Below are 21,069 nucleotides of genomic sequence, written 5' to 3'. Positions count from 1 at the left end.
CTGTTTGAATAACCACCTTCCACCCTGACTTTGGCACCAGCGACACCTCCAACACTGACATAATGTACATTCAAACAGTACAGAAGACTCCTTTATAAACTCACTGATTGTGTTTTAGTAAATCCTGAAATTGTACCAGAATTAATTTCGCTCATTACTTTGTCCATTTCTTGCTGCTTCTTTGTTTATGATACATTCGTCCTTTGTTGACATACTTTCTTCGTATATGCCAGTAAAGGAATGCACAAGAATGGAGGTGTACTGTTGCATTATATCCCAGGGGGCAATACTTTCTTCGTATATGCCAGTAAAGGAATGCACAAGAATGGAGGTGTACTGTTGCATTATATCCCAGGGGGCAATACTTTCTTCGTATATGCCAGTAAAGGACTGGAATGCACAAGAATGGAGGTGTACTGTTGCATTATATCCCAGGGGGCAATACTTTCTTCGTATATGCCAGTAAAGGAATGCACAAGAATGGAGGTGTACTGTTGCATTATATCCCAGGGGGCAATACTTTCTTCGTATATGCCAGTAAAGGACTGGAATGCACAAGAATGGAGGTGTACTGTTGCATTATATCCCAGGGGGCAATACTTTCTTCGTATATGCCAGTAAAGGAATGCACAAGAATGGAGGTGTACTGTTGCATTATATCCCAGGGGGCACTACTTTCTTCGTATATGCCAGTAAAGGAATGCACAAGAATGGAGGTGTACTGTTGCATTATATCCCAGGGGGCACTACTTTCTTCGTATATGCCAGTAAAGGAATGCACAAGAATGGAGGTGTACTGTTGCATTATATCCCAGGGGGCACTACTTTCTTCGTATATGCCAGTAAAGGAATGCACAAGAATGGAGGTGTACTGTTGCATTATATCCCAGGGGGCAATACTTTCTTCGTATATGCCAGTAAAGGACTGGAATGCACAAGAATGGAGGTGTACTGTTGCATTATATCCCAGGGGGCAATACTTTCTTCGTATATGCCAGTAAAGGAATGCACAAGAATGGAGGTGTACTGTTGCATTATATCCCAGGGGGCACTACTTTCTTCGTATATGCCAGTAAAGGAATGCACAAGAATGGAGGTGTACTGTTGCATTATATCCCAGGGGGCACTACTTTCTTCGTATATGCCAGTAAAGGAATGCACAAGAATGGAGGTGTACTGTTGCATTATATCCCAGGGGGCACTACTTGCTTCGTATATGCCAGTAAAGGAATGCACAAGAATGGAGGTGTACTGTTGCATTATATCCCAGGGGGCAATACTTTCTTCGTATATGCCAGTAAAGGAATGCACAAGAATGGAGGTGTACTGTTGCATTATATCCCAGGGGGCACTACTTTCTTCGTATATGCCAGTAAAGGAATGCACAAGAATGGAGGTGTACTGTTGCATTATATCCCAGGGGGCACTACTTTCTTCGTATATGCCAGTAAAGGACTGGAATGCACAAGAATGGAGGTGTACTGTTGCATTATATCCCAGGGGGCAATACTTTCTTCGTATATGCCAGTAAAGGAATGCACAAGAATGGAGGTGTACTGTTGCATTATATCCCAGGGGGCACTACTTTCTTCGTATATGCCAGTAAAGGAATGCACAAGAATGGAGGTGTACTGTTGCATTATATCCCAGGGGGCACTACTTTCTTCGTATATGCCAGTAAAGGAATGCACAAGAATGGAGGTGTACTGTTGCATTATATCCCAGGGGGCACTACTTTCTTCGTATATGCCAGTAAAGGAATGCACAAGAATGGAGGTGTACTGTTGCATTATATCCCAGGGGGCAATACTTTTTATAAACAAATGAAGAAGAAAAAAAGTGAAATTCTCAGGAGGGTACGGCCCTGCATGCCAGTTATTCAAGTAGATGTTTGTGTGAGTTAGGGTCGGTCATTGAATTTGCAGTTTATAACATTCCTCAGACTATAATCTTGAACTTTCTCCCATACCTTTCTGCCTATTCTGAAATGTTTCAGTCAACCACAATTTGTTTTTCTACTGATCTTTCTGTCTTGTGGGTAAACCTGTATATTTATCTATTCAATGCAATCTCTTTAGCTACAATTTCACTTGCACTGTCTTTTTAGTCACTTGAAGCCTTTTTTCTGGTACATAGAAAAAAAGTAGTACATAGAAAGAGGTTTACTTATAAGGTAAAACAGCCTTCGTTTCGTTTGTTATTCATGAGCCTGTTGATAAGCCTCACGGAACAAGTTTCCCGTTCTGTCCACACCGTGTAACAGGATTATTCAGATAATAACGCCATCCCTTTTCAACATTAACTAGATAGACCAATGTTTTGGTATTAAATATGGTGAACACATGATCCACTTACAAACTGTTCGCTCAAGCTGTTAGAATTATGAAATTCCATGATCTATCATTTCAAAAAAGTGATATTTTAGTGCAAAAAGTCTATGCTATCTGAAAGTGTCATTTTCGTGTTCTGTGACCCAGAAAACCTATATATAGATATGGGGTGTAGGATCTAGAAGCTACAAAATACACGAAATTAAGTTAAATGTGGCAGCGATTTTGAATAAATTAAAGTTCTCAAGCCTACCCCTATCCCCACTTGTTGCCCTTTATAGGTCATTTGTCCACTTTTGTCTGTTGACATCTTCTTCTTTTTTTCTTCTCTTTTTTTTTTTTTTTTTTTTGGGGGGGGGGGATGAATTCTAGATTTGTATTTAAAAATCATTAATTAAGGAACAGGATTGTCATGATTGGTTCGTTTTACTTTATGAATAAAAATGACATAATGTTTTAAAAACGATATGCATCACGACGTAACGTAAGTTGACACACTCGTTCATCTCGTAACGTTTAGTAATGTATTCCACGATAGCCTACCTTCTAAACCATCATGCAATTGTTGAACGGCATCTGACCAGAACAAAGATAGCAAAATAATTCGTGTGGTGTCTGTAAATTATTGTAACAGACGTCAAATTATAAACATATCTGACCTACATCGTGACTTTTTATTTTTTTAATGTGACTGGCATAAAATACTTCCAAAGCTGCTAGTGCAGAGAGTATTAATAATAACTCACATCATGAAATACTTCCAAAGCTTGTTGTGCAGAGAGTATTAATAATAACTCACATCATGAAATACTTCCAAAGCTGCTTGTGCAGTGTTAATAATAACTCACATCATGAAATACTTTCAAAGCTGCTAGTGCAGGGAGTATTAATAATAACTCACATCATGAAATACTTCCAAAGCTGCTAGTGCAGTGTTAATAATAACTCACATCATGAAATACTTCCAAAGCTGCTAGTGCAGAGAGTATTAATAATAACTCACATCATGAAATACTTCCAAAGCTGCTAGTGCAGAGAGTATTAATAATAACTCACATCATGAAATACTTCCAAAGCTGCTAGTGCAGTGTTAATAATAACTCACATCATGAAATACTTTCAAAGCTGCTAGTGCAGGGAGTATTAATAATAACTCACATCATGAAATACTTCCAAAGCTGCTAGTGCAGTGTTAATAATAACTCACATCATGAAATACTTCCAAAGCTGCTAGTGCAGAGAGTATTAATAATAACTCACATCATGAAATACTTCCAAAGCTGCTAGTGCAGAGAGTATTAATAATAACTCACATCATGAAATACTTCCAAAGCTGCTAGTGCAGTGTTAATAATAACTCACATCATGAAATACTTCCAAAGCTGCTTGTGCAGTGTTCATAATAACTCACATCATGAAATACTTTCAAAGCTGCTAGTGCAGAGAATATTAATAATAACTCACATCATGAAATACTTCCAAAGCTGCTAGTGCAGTGTTAATAATAACTCACATCATGAAATACTTCCAAAGCTGCTAGTGCAGAGAGTATTAATAATAACTCACATCATGAAATACTTCCAAAGCTGCTAGTGCAGGGAGTATTAATAATAACTCACATCATGAAATACTTCTCCAACAATTACATTTTATGTCTGAGCATTTACCTATTATAACAGTGACAGCTCAACATTACATGTTCATGCATATTATTAGTAGTATTAATATGAATGCTTTAATTACTATGATGTTAAAACCACTTAATTTATCAGAAATACGTATTAATATATATAGTAGATCACATCTTAATCTTCCTTCGTTACACTTTTAGTTCTGCCTCAGGTTCGATATATTGTATTTCTCCTGCTTTAAAAGTGTGTTTGTTTAGTTTGTGGGTTTTTATTGCTTGTTTGTTGTTTTGTTTGTTTGTTTTTTTAATAATTCGTATTGTTATTTGTCTCTGTTTTTCTTGCCCCCACCCCGTCTTCAGTGTGGTTTGTATTTTTTGTCAAACTAAACATTAATGGCATTTTCTCATTACATCATTTTAACTTCTTCTAGAGGAAAAGCACAAAGCCTTTTCGAGGAAAGACCCAATAAAGTTGTGGAGACGTCGGACTACCCGCCACTTAAACAGTGTGAGTCCCCTCTCCTGGAGGACGACGAGCTGGAGGTGGGCGCTCTAGACGAGGAGACGAGCAGACGATCAACTAATGAGCTGTTCAAGCTCATCAAAGGCCTGCTCAAGAAGCACTACCAGGACATAGAGGACACGTTCTACAGTCTGGATGAAACCAACACCAGACGAATCACACCAGAAATGATGTATCAGATGTTTAAAAGGTAATAAGCACAGCGATATTACATCAACCTCACTAAAAACAAATAAGTCCATTGTAATATTTCCATACATTCAACACTTTTGTTTTGGTTACTTCAGAGAAGAGGGCATTCCCATCACCTTCCCTTTAGCTTGAGCGCACACCAAGTTGGCCACGGCTACAGGACACTTGAGCTACCCTCTCGTGGATTAGCGCAATAGTACAATAAAACGTACTGTGGTGTGCAACAAATGACTACATTAAAATACCAGTGCCAAAAAATCGTATACTTAGTAACATGTACGAAAGTATAAAAGTACCAAGATGGTACCCAAGACGATGGTTTGCCCTGGACATAGGGCGTCCGCAAGATGTGGGGCAATTTATTTTGATGTATATTCGACAGTTAATGTATATGTTAGCTATATTTATCTAAATATTGTTATTTACCAACATTTGACATTATTAATTGTACTTGTAGAAAGCAGGATATTGCATTATAGAACATCAAGTTTTCCATAAGCGTACCAGACAGATTGGGGGGGGGGGGGGGGGAATAACTGCTCCCTTAGTGCTGGAGCAAAACCTCAAATTCAGGCAAAAATGATACAGATATTCAGTCAAAATGTGTTTACCATGTATTTCCACCATTCTACCCTCAAAACTAGTTGTAATCCATGTAAACATGCGCAGTGATTCGTTTGTAACCCTATATAGCTGTTTGATAGTAATGCTAATATGAATAAATATTATTCAGATTCGGGCATTTTCGTTTAATTCAGGCAAAATCCAGCCTGCTCCTCTACAAAAATGGGAGCCCGTAAACACGGTACCAAGGGAGTTGAGCTAAAAGCTTAAAGAAAAAGTCTTAAATAGTGATATTTCATATTTCATTTGATCCAACAATTTGATACCTAACTTTGGTGTTTATCTATTCAGCGAATACACTTGCAAACATGTACTAATGTTATACATCCTGAAAGATGCTTTTAATAAGTGTTACATTCATCAGCATTTGTAATGATCAATTTTACATCTAATTTTCAATACTTCTGAAGGAGCATGCCCCACGAATCCCTTTAGAATTCGATCTGATTAGTCAGCCCCTCCTCGTACTTTCGCCGTGCCTGCATATTCCTAACCATGACTATACTGTGCTAACGTGTCCCCCCCCCCCCCCCCCCCCCCCGAAACATTTCCAGCGGACACCCATGGTCTTGAATGCTTGCGGGAACCACAGAGTCCAGTCAAAATATGATTGAACCTAGAACAAATTGCAACAGAAGTATTTTTGGTTTTATGTTGTTCAGAAAACCTCACTGAACATTATATCCAAAAATCGCCAAAATCAGATACCGGGAAAGGTGCTATTTAACATAAATCCAATATGGCCGCCAGATTCAACTTTGAGGCCCAGTATCTCCTAAACGATTGATTTTTAGACTTCATAAAGCATACAGAAAAATGATATCAAGGAATCGAACTATCTTGTTTAAAATATACTATGACGTACATTTGACGTCATGAGGCAAATATGATGTCACTTTGCGTCACCAGGACTCAAATGTAAGATAAAACTGTATATTTTTAAGCCGAAACAATAGTTCTCTCGTAGATCTAGATCATGAATTTCCAATAATACTTAATCCTTTATTATATAACACTATAAAATAGAAGACAGAGTACCAGAAAATATTGTCAGATTCAGTATTGTCTCAGAGGAAATCAAAACTCTAAAATAATGCCCCCAATTTTCATACGCTTAAAATGTCATCTTACAGGGTTGAAAACCATGGTCGCCAGAAGGGCGAGTTGAAGACAAATCTTGCTGGCCCTTCTCAAATTCAACTAGCCCTTCAATTATCACATTGAAAGTTAACTGAAGAGCCAAAATCAAAACTAGAATGTGTTATTTTAATAATAACCATGTTCTCACGTACAAAGGAATACCGATGGATTGGCGTTTAACTTCATAATGAATAAAGTTAGAATTCATATAAAAACATGTTAAATTTTAAACCCGTACCAACTCAAAAAAAAAAAGAGAACGAAATCCAGTAAAAAAAACAAAATTACTTTACAAAGTACCATTAAATTATACATATTAAATCTCATTTTTAACACAGAGGTGAAGACAAAATGTTAGAACAGCCAAGGTATGCAGCATGACTTGAATTGTCTCTGAAGTAAAAAAAATAATTATGCATTGCAAAGAGACTAAATGTAGAACCGCGCGTGCTTTAGTAATTAAACTAGTCTGGGAATGGTAGTCCTCTTTGTAGCGATGCAAGAGGGGTAAACTCTCAAGTAAAGGATTTCCTCAGCAGTGGCTGTCCTCCTAAAGACTAGACACTAGACAGAGGTCCATGGAATCATTCACTATTTTGCCAAATACCCATTCGACTGCATTTTATTTCTTTGGATTAAAAATTCAAGTCTCCCTGTTGTTAAAAACTTATATATTGGACCAATTTTATATCTTAAAAGCTTTATTGAGTTAAAACTAACCATTAGCTACCTAATACATTGTTGATTTTTAAAAAGTAGACCTATGTCGGTGAAACTAAAAGTACTAACTGTTACTGTGGGATAGGAAGTATTATGTAAGGTTATTTCTGCTTTCTTTCAGATTTGATATTAATCCCGAGATAACTCGAGGAGAGATCCGCGATTTATGGAATACGTTTATCACCAACGCTGACAGGACATTGGATTATTACCAGTTCGTCCGCCATTTTGGATTTTCCATGCGTTCGGCAGCTTTCCCGAATGCCAAGCTAAATCCACCACGCCGTGGAGACTGTGACTTTATGATGAGATCGAGAAAACTGAACTGCGATTCTGATATGCTTGAGGACAGTTTAAGATCGAAGGTAACCTGTTCAGACATAGTGTTCACTTTAAACGGATAATCCGCAGCTTCTACCCAACGGTCATTCTCTTCATGTAGCCGTGGTATTATTTCCTAACCCTTGCAGTGCTTAACAGCTGTTGTATAAACGCTATGGTATGTGCCATTTGACTCCAGCAAATAACAAGCTACTATTCGGCAAACTAAATACAATTTACTCGATAGCTCCATTTCTTTTTTGAAGAGCAGTTCCAAATTATGCGCCAAATTACCGTATGAAAACTGTGCAATCTTTATATTTTGGACTTAATCTTGGTCGGGCTGCTGGTTCTCTCTTGCACCTGCCAGCGCGGGCGGTTCCTCCTCCCACCCACCCCAAATCCTTTCCTGTCATGGACGGAGGAGCCGGCATAGGTCGACGCCTGCGTCCATGACAGGCGTGCGCTACAATAGCTTGCTCTGAATGTGCACGTTAATTCCCATGACCTGACTTGCTATTTGACCCCAGCAAATAATTAAAAAAGCAGCTTATGAGGCAACTGCAGTGGTCTTCTCACTGAACACCAGAGGGTATGTTACAATTATCATACTTATAATCACACGAAATAGCATTAATTAATTTATATTTACTTCCATGTTTATATCCAATTACGGTTCAAGCACGCTTTCCTGGGCACACACCTCAGCTAACTAGGCTGTCTGTCAGTGGGTTAGTGGTTAGTTATTAATTAGTGGTTAGTGAGAGAGTTGTCGGTGTGTTGGCCGTACACCTACCCACTGGTTGTAACTGTGCCATTGTTTCTTTGTCAGGTGGAGTTTATGTGGGATGATCTTCAGAGGGAGTTTCTCAATATGGACCCCTACACTACAGGTTTCGTAACAAAGGAAGAGTTCAAAGACGTTCTCTCTGAACTCTGCATCCACTTGACGGATTGGGAGCTTGAGGGACTCTGTGAGAGATTTGCCTTGAAAAAGGACGGCAGGTTTGTCAGTTATTGCCCTTGGAAACAGAAAATGAGAATTAAAATATACTGAAAGTAGCAAGATAAAACGTTTTTTTTTTTTTTTAAATGTGCAAAAATAACATGTATTTCATGTATGCGTATACACCTATATACATGTATTGATGTATTAATATCTATATATTGTATGTATGTCGAGGTTGACGATTACATACATAGATATTAACGCAAATTGTCCCATGCCGTTGCTGGGACTCAAACCTATGGCGCCGAATCTCCGCAAATTGCAGACTTGCCACGATACCTTCTGAGCTATTGAGGCATCCATAAAAAGGATACTCTTTAGCTCAGCCATATGCATGGGGCATACAAGTTACGCAGTCGATCCCGCTTACGTGCATGAAACAGTGTGCAGACTTGGCATTGTCTAGTATGTATTGATGTGTGTCGAGGTTGACGATTACATATATAGATATTAACGCACAGGCGCAGGGGACAATTAAATCCTTTCTGGCCTCATAAATTGTCCGATGCCGTTGCTGGGACTCGAACCTATGGTGCCGAATCGCCTCAAATTGCAGACTTGCCACGATACCTTCTGAGCTACTGAGGCATCCATAAAAAGGATACTCTTTAACTCAGAGGGTGAGACGTAGCCCAGTGGTAAAGCGCTCGCGTTTTAGCTTCACATATTATATCTGTCATGCCATTGATGGGACTCGAACCTTAGACACCAATTCACCCGCAGTTCCTAGACCACCACGTTAACCGAGACGTTTTTGTGTAAAAAATATTGTTTTGTTTAACGACACCACTAGAGCATATTAATTAATGAATCATCGGCTGTTGGATGTCAAACATTCAGTAATTGTGACATATAGTCTTAGAGAGAAAACCCGCTACATTTTCTTCATTAGTAGCAAGGGATCTTTTATATGCACCATCCCACAGACAAGATAACACTTTCCACAACCTTTGATATACCAGTCGTGGTGCACTTGCTGGAACGAGAAATAGCCCAATGGGCCCACCGATGGGGATCGATCCCAAACGGACCGCGCGCTTTACCACTGGGGTACGTCCCGCCACACATTCGTGTATGTATGTATGGATGGATGGATGGATGGATGGATGGATGCATGCATGGATGGATAGTTAGCAGTATACGAAATAGTTCGTCTGGCCAATAAATTCCTGTAATTTAATTTGAACTAGTGTCAGTGTACTAGCTACTACTGTGTTTGAAACGCGTGCGGGGTTCTACTAAATATAGGGAACTAGGGTAGTGAAAGACGTTTCCCATTGTATCTGAAACTAGTCGATTATTAGTGTTAAGCAAAACGTTATGAACTAGAGTAACTTTTGAGGGTTTTGTTTTCAGGATATCCTATATAGAATTTCTAAAACCATTTGCTCAACGAAAGAAAATCTGGCGTCATGGTAACAACATGCTGTCGTTGCTGCAGCACCCGCAGCCAGAACTGCCTATTTCCGACATCGTGGAACCTCCACAGCAAGGTCTAACTGGCTTAACCGCCAAACTCAGACAGAAGGTAATTCATATACCCGTATGCAAAAGCTTCACTGTCGTAGCATTTATTTTCACAATTATATATCTCATTAAGATTCAAATACGCTGCCCTGTCTTTGGAAAAAGGAATAAATTAATATTTAGTTCGAACAAAACTAATAATTTTGTAAAGCGCACTTCAGTATCCTTTGCTGCTGCTCCAAGTATGTTACAATTCACGAAGTATTAGTTATCTGGGTATAGCTGCCATTAAGTTCAGAATGGGTTAGCATAATATGTTTTAATCGAAATATATTTGTGTAAGTGTTTTGGGGGATTTTCTTTTTAAAACCCCACTTAGGATCTGGTTACTGATGGATACCGTAGGTTGTTCTTGATCACATTTCAGTACATTTCTTTGGTTACTATTTGATTTGATTTAATATCATATTTTGAACATTGGTCTTACCCATTGGTTAAACTAACAGAAATTAACGCTTGTCTTTTATTAAACAACATATTCCTTTTATTTTAATAATTAAATCATGTATTATTATGTAAATAACACATGAGTAGCAAGGACTTTTGTATTCAGCCTCTCTGTAATGCTGTAATTGTTTGTTTTATTAATTGTCTCGAAATAATGGATAATTTTTAGGTAATTCTGTCACTTTTAGCTCAGGTGCGTATACAGGGGGAGGGTTTCAGGGTTTGAAATCCTTCCATGCTCAAGCAGTTCGAAATCCCTCCATGCTCAAGCAAATATATTTTTAAAATATATTTTCTCCTGCTACAATGCCAACACACGCGCCAGTACCTACAATTGTTAACAATGGTTATATGAATGTACACATTTTTTTAAAGAAGAAAGAATTAAGTATGTATATGTAAAATCAGATTTAAAAGGGTTCCTTCTCTAAGTTTACCATAAAGATTTTGTTTTCAATTCTAGCTTGCTGGTGACTGGAAAAATTTGCGACGAGCGTTCCGGAAGTTAGATGTAACTGGTGATGGCTACCTTTCCCTTCCTGAATTTCGTTCAGTTTTAAAATTAGCGAATGTGGTTTTAGATGAAGATGAAGTGTACCAAGTTATGAGTGAATTTGACAGAGACATGTCAGGAAAAATACCCTACCACAAATTTATGGAAGAGGCATTACGAACTGAATCGAGAAAAAGTGACAAGAAAACTGCAGCGTAAAGACATTATGTTGGTGTGATGATCTACCGCCTGGTACACAATGACTGAGCTCTGAGTGTCAACAATTTATTCCCTTTTCCTTGTGTACCTATATAAACAGTGTGACAAAATAGCAGAACTTCTCCACAATAAAGCACTCTTTAATAACACCATGCAGTCTGTACATGGTGCAATTAGTATTAAATACGTTACACAGTAATTGGCCATGTTTAAAAAGAATTTAATGTAATTAATACGTATATGCAACGTGACATTTAGCAATCCACACTTCTTCTTTTTTTGACAATATAAACAAATTTATTTAGCTTATATGTTGTGCGAAACTGAAACTAAAATTCATATATAATACGCTCGTATATACTACATTATTATATAAAATGTTCTCTCCTAATTGACAATATCCTGTCCTGGACGAGGAGCCGGCATAAGTCGACACGTGCGCCGATGACAGGTGTGTGCTACAGCAGCTTGTTCTAAATGTGTATGTTAAACCCTATGACTAGAACTGACCTGACCTGACCTGATTTACAATAAGCAGGTGGTTGTGGTTCACAAAAATCGTAATGCTATTATTATTGAATTCAGCATAAATTACCTGTTATTATATAATCATTCATAATATAATAGACTAAAAATATTATTCCGAAGTTATTTATATTGCAATCAACAGTGAAGACTGTACACATTAATTGGCTGTTTGTACATTGGATTATGTTCTTGATGTCGGACCTTGCGTTAATTTAGGTACATGATTTGTCACTATAATACGCATGCATGTATATACATTTCAAATACACTGTGATAGTACATATTTGATTCAGAGTTTTTTTCACATAATATATAATATTTACATAATGCTTATCTTTCTATTACTGCTAAATTGTGGTAATTATGACTATAGTTGAAAATGAAATTGTAAAATGCGTCTAGAAATACCACTGGCGACATGCTAACTCTATTTTAATCTTTGACTATCATGTGTGACAAATGTGTAAACACATTCTGTTATATACTAGTATTTAATTTAGTTTGTGCAACCTGTAATCAGTATTATTAACAAGTCCATCTAGAGGTGTTACATTTTTGTGTGCTAAAGTAGCAATTGCTAATTTATTAACGCATTTCGTATAGTGGTTGTTGTTGTTTTAACCTATAATGATATGGATTTTACAAATATGTTTGTTATTAATGTAAGAAAACACTGCTAATAATGCAATATTGGTGATGATTTTAAGTGGTGTTTCCATGGGAATATCTACAAATGTCCAAGATATAAATGTGTTCTGGTTTTACTTTTACGAGCAAAGAACAAGAACAGATAATACATGATAATAATCTTGTTCAGTTTAGAGCATTTTGTTTTTTTGTCCACAAGTAGATGATCGACATGTGATTTGGAAATTGTTTTTACAAGAAAATGCTGCACCGATTGGCAAGGCATTAGACAACACACGACCTTAACTACAATGCTATTTTCACATTACAGATACTTTCATCGTTGTAGTGAAAACCTTGTGTATAGTCTTCCTTTAAACATGAAGCAACGGGCTTGACAGCTGTAAGTGTGCTGATGATGGGTACCATCTTTCATGAACAACAGATATCATCATTTTTGACAATGATTCACGAGTGTATGTCATCACAACTGACAATGAGCTCTATTTGTGGAGGTTTGTCAAACCAGTCTTGAGTGGGTCTGTCCTCCTACAGACAAAGCACGATGTATGGTCCAGGGCCCCGTTCCACAAAACAATAGTAGCAAAGTTTAAATGTAGTCACTTACAGCTGGCACAAGTCGTTACAAAATCGTTGGTGTGAAGCAGTTAAATAAAATCCATTGGTTACCAACTATTCGGATCATCTCGTCGGATATATTCGTTGGTATCGGACATCCACGAAGTTAATTTACTAGCCTAGATCGTAGGCCTATGGCCTAAAATATTTTTCTTCGAACGCCAAGTTTAAAAAAGGTGAATCGTTTGTTTTGTTTAACAACACCACTAGAGCACATTGATTTATTAATCATCAGCTATTGGGTGTCAAACATTTCGTAATTCTGACATTATAATCTTAGAGAGGAAACCCGCTACATTTTTTCCCCCATTAGAAGCAAGGGATATTTTATATGCACTATCCCACAGACAAGATATCACATACCACGGTCTTTGGTATAGAACGAGAAATAGCCCAATTGGCCCACTGACGGGGATAGATCCTAGTCCGACCGCACATCAGGCGAACGCTTTACCAATGGGCTACGTTTTTAATTTACCATTGCTTAATACCAATAGCCGATGCATTTTTAGTGCAAAAATATTTACATAGTGCTTTGTCAACTGAACTGTGAAAACGGTTTGTATGTTGCAAGGTGTTTCCCGATATTGCTTCCCGTTGGTCAAAACGGGTGGGTGATTGGCGTTAGAAGCACCAGGCACTCCCTAACAATTACAGTGTCCGCTTTAAAAAAAATTGTTTGTTTGTTTGTTTTTAAAGGGGGAAAAAAACATGTTCCACTGAGAATGATAAATGACAAGTTTCGACAATCAAATGCTGTTTCATGTTATCGAATTACATTACTTGTAGTAAAGTGATCATATTCCAGTCAATGATTTTTAGATGCTCTTGGATGTAGTCTGTGTAACGTGTTCAATGGGCGTATCTATTGTTTAAAAAATTTAAAACTGGAATAAGCAGATAGGATTGATAATCATTGGTTGTAGTAGTAATGTATCAACACATGCAGAAAACCGACTTCGTTCCCATTAAAGACAACATTATGTATTATGTACTGGAACTCAACTAGGTGGTATTTGTATTTGTTATATTCATACACAGATACATGAGTCTTATTACGAGTTCTTTGTCATTATTACGTTTAACACAAAAGAGTAAAATTTTGTGATAATATCACATTAATTTTGCTTAGATTTTTTTTTTTTTTTTTTTTTTTTTGTGTATATATATGTTAGGAAAGAATTATGTTTGATTTTACTTAGATTTTACTTTGTCTGTTTTTCTTATTGAATAATGCATCTTGGTTTACTCACGTCGATGAGGAAATGAGTATATGCGTACGTAAATGTACAGTTTTGCTTTACTTAAAAAAAACCCTCATATTTATGCATCTTGCGCAATAAAATAAAGATTTAAAACATCTGTCACGTGTGTTTATTTACACAATTTAATAGTCTTGGAAAATATCAGTGCGTTTAATTATTAAACTTAACAGAATGAAATGTGTATAACATTTGTTAAATATTGTTTTCATATGTCGACCTTACGTCTCAAATATTTGCATTCTCCCCACTTGATCCGACCGCTAGAATGTGCCGCTGTGTCAGGGCTTTCGGTAGAAAGGACGGGTTGTTTTACAGGCTGACTACCTAAACATCTAGTTTACTTTACCGTGTGCAAATTTAGCTCATCCCCAGCCCTCCCCTTATTCATATTCATATGTAGGGCTTCCCCAACATATCATTATGAATAGAGGAACCTATGTAATGCTTTAGCAATCGTCGACAACCAAATGGTCGCAAACTACTGTGTCTAAAATACACATTTCCCCCCTAAATCTGATGACACAGAGCTTTTGTTTGATTATTCCCTAGTCCAGTCATGACATTAAACTTATATGTTCACCAGTACCAACATTACACGAAGAAATCCGTCGCCTCTGTGCAAAACGAACCTGCGTTGTACTTTCTTGTGGTGACACACAGTTTAATGTCATGACTAAAGCTCAGTGGCATCAGATTTAGGAAAAAATTTGTATTTTAGACACAGCAGCGTGCGACCATTTGGTTGTCGACGATTGCCAAAGCATTACATATAGTTTCCTCCAGCTTTCCCCTACATATCAATATCAACAAGGAGACAGCTGGAGGTGACTGAAACTAGTGCAGATTTAGACTGATCAAACAAGTCTTCAAAGTCGCAGTCCTCTTACAAAGGCCGTGGTATGTACTATCCAGTCTGTGAGGTGGTGCATATAAAAGATACCTTGCTGCTAATCGAAAAGAGTAGCCCATGAAGTGGCAGCAGCGGGTTTCCTCTCTCAATATATGTGTGGTCCTTAACCATATGTCTGACGCCATATAACCGTAAATAAAATGCGTTGAGTGCATCGTTAAATAAAAGATTTCCTTCCTTCCTTCTTACAAAGTTGAATACATGAATACATTCTTCCTACAGACGAGGCACTAGGCTGTGAGTCAGGCAGTCACAACCTTGCCAAAACATTTATTAAAACATTTTTACAGAGGTAATATAAAAACAAATTACTACCAGTTTAATAATTATGTCAATGGTTTTTCGTACAAAACAAACAATCCTAATGTGGTAATTTACCTTACGGCCAACTCGTGTCTTTGCTTTAACCCTTTACTGTCTTAATTGCAGTCTGCATGAACACTAACTGTTCATAGGAAGGAAATGTTTTATTTAACAACGCACTCAACACATTTTATTTAAGGTTATATGACGTCACCACACAGATATTGAGAGAGGAAACCCGCTGTCGCCATTTGATGGGCTACTCTTTTTCGATAAGCAGCAAGGGATCTTTTATATGCACCATCCCACAGACAGGATAGTACATACATCGCAGACATCCACATGGAAAACAATTGAAGGGAGTGAATTGCTCCCCTAACTTAGATTATGGGGAGCCATAATGAGCACTGATATTTAATCATTTTGTAATACGTTTTTAAATTCACATGCTAAGGCGAGCTAGAAATGATTATCGTTAAACTAGTCACAGGGGAGTGATGGAGGTGTCAGAGTGGTAGCTCCCCTTAAACAGCGAGGTCTTTCATCTGGTGCCTTCTCACACGACCTAGACCAATAGCCACAATAACCGTCTGTTAGACGTTCTTAAACAGCGAGGTCTTTCATCTGGTGCCTTCTCACACGACCTAGACCAATAGCCACAATAACCGTCTGTTAGACGTTCTTAAACAGCGAGGTCTTTCATCTGGTGCCTTCTCACACGACCTAGACCAATAGCCACAATGACCGTCTGTTAGACGTTCTTAAACAGCGAGGTCTTTCATCTGGTGCCTTCTCACACGACCTAGACCAATAGCCACAATGACCGTCTGTTAGACGTTCTTAAACAGCGAGGTCTTTCATCTGGTGCCTTCTCACACGACCTAGACCAATAGCCACAATGACCGTCTGTTAGACGTTCTTAAACAGCGAGGTCTTTCATCTGGTGCCTTCTCACACGACCTAGACCAATAGCCACAATGACCGTCTGTTAGACGTTCTTAAACAGCGAGGTCTTTCATCTGGTGCCTTCTCACACGACCTAGACCAATAGCCACAATAACCGTCTGTTAGACGTTCTTAAACAGCGAGGTCTTTCATCTGGTGCCTTCTCACACGACCTAGACCAATAGCCACAATAACCGTCTGTTAGACGTTCTTAAACAGCGAGGTCTTTCATCTGGTGCCTTCTCACACGACCTAGACCAATAGCCACAATAACCGTCTGTTAGACGTTCTTAAACAGCGAGGTCTTTCATCTGGTGCCTTCTCACACGACCTAGACCAATAGCCACAATAACCGTCTGTTAGACGTTCTTAAACAGCGAGGTCTTTCATCTGGTGCCTTCTCACACGACCTAGACCAATAGCCACAATGACCGTCTGTTAGACGTTCTTAAACAGCGAGGTCTTTCATCTGGTGCCTTCTCACACGACCTAGACCAATAGCCACAATAACCGTCTGTTAGACGTTCTTAAACAGCGAGGTCTTTCATCTGGTGCCTTCTCACACGACCTAGACCAATAGCCACAATGACCGTCTGTTAGACGTTCTTAAACAGCGAGGTCTTTCATCTGGTGCCTTCTCACACGACCTAGACCAATAGCCACAATGACCGTCTGTTAGACGTTCTTAAACAGCGAGGTCTTTCATCTGGTGCCTTCTCACACGACCTAGACCAATAGCCACAATGACCGTCTGTTAGACGTTCTTAAACAGCGAGGTCTTTCATCTGGTGCCTTCTCACACGACCTAGACCAATAGCCACAATGACCGTCTGTTAGACGTTCTTAAACAGCGAGGTCTTTCATCTGGTGCCTTCTCACACGACCTAGACCAATAGCCACAATGACCGTCTGTTAGACGTTCTTAAACAGCGAGGTCTTTCATCTGGTGCCTTCTCACACGACCTAGACCAATAGCCACAATGACCGTCTGTTAGACGTTCTTAAACAGCGAGGTCTTTCATCTGGTGCCTTCTCACACGACCTAGACCAATAGCCACAATGACCGTCTGTTAGACGTTCTTAAACAGCGAGGTCTTTCATCTGGTGCCTTCTCACACGACCTAGACCAATAGCCACAATGACCGTCTGTTAGACGTTCTTAAACAGCGAGGTCTTTCATCTGGTGCCTTCTCACACGACCTAGACCAATAGCCACAATGACCGTCTGTTAGACGTTCTTAAACAGCGAGGTCTTTCATCTGGTGCCTTCTCACACGACCTAGACCAATAGCCACAATGACCGTCTGTTAGACGTTCTTAAACATCCCTTCCCTTTGCGCATTAACATTAATCGCTATATGTGTATGGGCCTACACGTTTAAAATTCTCTCAGACAGATTTTATGTAATTTGTATCATTCAGGGCCAGTGCTCTAGGGCATATTTCAACATACTCGTTTTGGTGTCGAATGGAATTTGAGACTGTCCTTGTATTGCTTTTAAGTCATTTACATTAGGAAGTAAAGTAACACAGTTTTAAAGTAGGTAGGAGGAGCTGCATTAATACCATGCATAGCAAATTCCTTAATTAAACCATTTTCACTTTGCGAAGTTATAAATAATTTTGGTATCGGACATTGATAGAAATCAAAGATGCCAACTTAACAGAATCAATGCGACATTCTGTCAAAAGTACATGAGGGAACTTTGATTAACCAATGTTTTTTCATAACTAAAACACGTTTAAAATCTAGATTAACTAACTTAGTTCTCTTATTAACCCTTTGTCTTCTACATATATATGCACTTTATTAGTTTTGGTGTCGGATGAAAATTATATTTTGGTGTCGGATGAACACGTTATACTACAGTAGTCCAGTCAAAATATGAATGAACCTAGAACACATTGCAACAGAAGGTTTTGGGGTTTCATATTGCTAAGATAGCTCCACTCAACATTATATCCAAAATCCGCCAAAACAAGATACAGGGAAAGGTGCTTATTAGCATAAATCCAATATGGCCGCCAAAACCAACTTTGAGGCCCTATATCTCCTAAACGGTTGACTTTAGACCCAATAAATATATTACAAGCAGAAATAAATATGACACCAAAGAATCAAAATATCTTACTAAAAATATACTATGACGTACCTATGACGCCATGACGCAAATTTGACGTCATTTTGCCGTCGAAAGCGGCGTATTTCAGATAAATTCGTGTAGTTTTAAGCCGATGCAATAGTGAACTCAAAGATGTAGATTGTGACTTCAAAATAATGCTTTGTCCTTAATTATATAAAATTACAAAACGTAGAAATTTATTGTCAGGTTCAGCTGTATTGTCTCAGAGAAAAGTGAATGTCTAAAATAATGACACTAATTTTCATACTCATGAAATGTCATCAAATGCACAATCATAAAATAAAGTGTACTGTATCTACTCAATGAAGCAATTCGAACTATTATAATATCAAACGACGTGCTTAGTGGTGTTGTTAAACAAAACAAACTTTAACATTATAATATCAAAACTAGGTCAAAGTCATCTATTTCACTCCCATCGACCTGACCTTTTTTAAGTATTGCACCTTGTCATATTACTAAAAATCTAGAGGTGGTACCAAAGCTACACATTGCCTGTATATAAAACGTCTATGTGAATGTGCTAAAAATTATCCCTTTAGAAATATTATTCCAAACCAGATCACTAGCTATGAATTTCTTTGTTTCTGGCTTAGCATGGTGGCAATGTAAGTATGTATATAGCCTATACATACATACATACATACAAATGTATATATATATATAGTCAAACCTGTCTTAATTAGTCGCACAAGGGAGTAGAGGAAAGCGACCGCTTAAGATAGGTGGCCGCTGATTACAGGTTGCCACATATACAGTCTTTAAAACGTGTGTCGTTGTTGGGTTTTTTACCATCTGTACTGCTAAAAAATGGATGTGTGCTATAAATCAACTTTCGACATGTTGCCTCCTTCAGAAATAATGTGTAACTGGGATGTATTCATTTAACCGTTCTTAATAAGTTTGCTTTCTTTTCCATTTAATTATTTAATTCCTACTTCATGCAGTGTATTGTCATAGTAATGTGAATCTACAAATGTCAAGCTTAGTCTACCCAGAGGCAATTAGATGAGTCATACTTTTTTATTTATTTGATTCACAGTAGAGATGTCGGAAGTGAAAGGATACTAGTATGAAGATCGGTTATTTGCTGCACCTTGTCGCTGTTGTTAAAATATCCCTTTTATAATTATAATAGTAAACATTTACTGTGGCCTTAATACAGGTATTTGGACAGGTGACCGCTTATTACAGGTGCATTTACATTAAAAAGCAAGGAAAAGGTGGCCGCTTTAGGCAGGTGACCGCTGATTACAGGTGACCGCTAGGACAGGTTTCACTGTAAAAATAACAAATAAAACAGCACCAGTCAACCATAGTAATTAAGGAATGTCGTCTGGTCCACGGAGTTTGAAATGTTATTTTCTCCTTTGTTTGGTACACGTAAACTCTATATTTGATTGATCTATTGTTAATCTGTCTCCTAGTTGGTTGGTGGGGGGGGGGGGGGGGGACGTAGCCCAATAGTCAGTGGGCCCATTGGGCTATTTCTCGCTCCAGCCAGTGCACCACGACTGGTATATCAAAGGCCGTGGTATGTGTTATCCTGTCATAAAAAGATCCCTTGCTGCTAATCTAAAAGAGTAGCCCATGAAGTGGCGACAGCGGGTTTCCTCTCTATATATCTGTGTGGTCCTTAACCATATGTCCGACGCCATATAACCGTAAATAAAATGTGTTGAGTGCGTCGTTAAATAAAACATTTCCTTTCTTCCTAGTTGGTTTTCGGTTTTGTATTGGGGCCGTTCAAATATTACGTACAACGCTATTGTTATCAAAATTAGTCACCCTCCCTCCCACTGTAACGCTCCGTAACGCTAGACGATACACCCTCCAAAATATTACGTAACAGGTGGGGGACACCCCACCCCACCTTTCATTCACAAACAAGTGTAATTTTAACGTACAGTTTTTCAATTTGGGAAAACGGAGATACGCATTTCAAGTCGATTTATAATCATCATTGTGTGTTTACATCTAGCATAATTACCTACGTTAAACACTGTTACCGTTACAGAGCGTTTATGAAAGAAACCAACCAACCAGCAAACAACCAAATAATAACAATAATAAAACAAAACAAAAGATTTTAGTAATTAAAAAACGTGTGTTACGTAACGCTGATCAGATCTGTATACCCCCCCCCCCCCCCCCCCGTAAGTTATCGCTACATAATGCGGACATACACCCACTCATCCCCTTGAGTTTTAGGTAATATTTGAACATAGACACAATGTTTATGTCTATTTACATTGTTAAGACCAATGAATTCGCTGGTGTGATTTTGTTTAGCCATTTAGACATGATAGCAATCTTGAAATTCCAATGGCCGTCATTTGAATTTTTTTTTTTTTTTTTTACATATATCTTTACCCCTAGCTAAAACAGCAATAGAATTGAATTGGTCGACCCCGACCCAAATCCCGAGTCCCAGCATAAGCGCCAGAGACAGTCGTTTTCTATATAAACAAGTCGAAAGCGACAAATCATGCTGATTGTATAATTACCCACAGCGCGGAAAAAAAAGAAAAAA

General features: G+C 38.2%; 1 protein-coding gene across 1 annotated transcript in view; it reads left to right on the top strand.

The window, feature by feature from the left end:
• LOC121379997 (EF-hand calcium-binding domain-containing protein 6-like) overlaps positions 1-12,519 on the top strand; it is a 53,154-nt gene extending 40,635 nt beyond the window's left edge. Inside the window, exons 11-15 of the mRNA XM_041508705.1 lie at positions 4,392-4,673; positions 7,281-7,524; positions 8,313-8,485; positions 9,846-10,017; positions 10,927-12,519. Of these exons, the coding sequence (XP_041364639.1) occupies positions 4,392-4,673; positions 7,281-7,524; positions 8,313-8,485; positions 9,846-10,017; positions 10,927-11,175 (1,120 nt within the window). The 3' untranslated portion in view covers positions 11,176-12,519. The remainder of the gene's footprint in view (positions 1-4,391; positions 4,674-7,280; positions 7,525-8,312; positions 8,486-9,845; positions 10,018-10,926) is intronic.
• The last annotated feature ends 8,550 nt before the right edge of the window (positions 12,520-21,069 follow it).

This window comes from Gigantopelta aegis, chromosome 8 (assembly GCF_016097555.1).
Source record: "Gigantopelta aegis isolate Gae_Host chromosome 8, Gae_host_genome, whole genome shotgun sequence".
NCBI classification, from domain to species: domain Eukaryota; kingdom Metazoa; phylum Mollusca; class Gastropoda; order Neomphalida; family Peltospiridae; genus Gigantopelta; species Gigantopelta aegis.
This window is presented reverse-complemented; position numbering and strand designations above follow the sequence as displayed.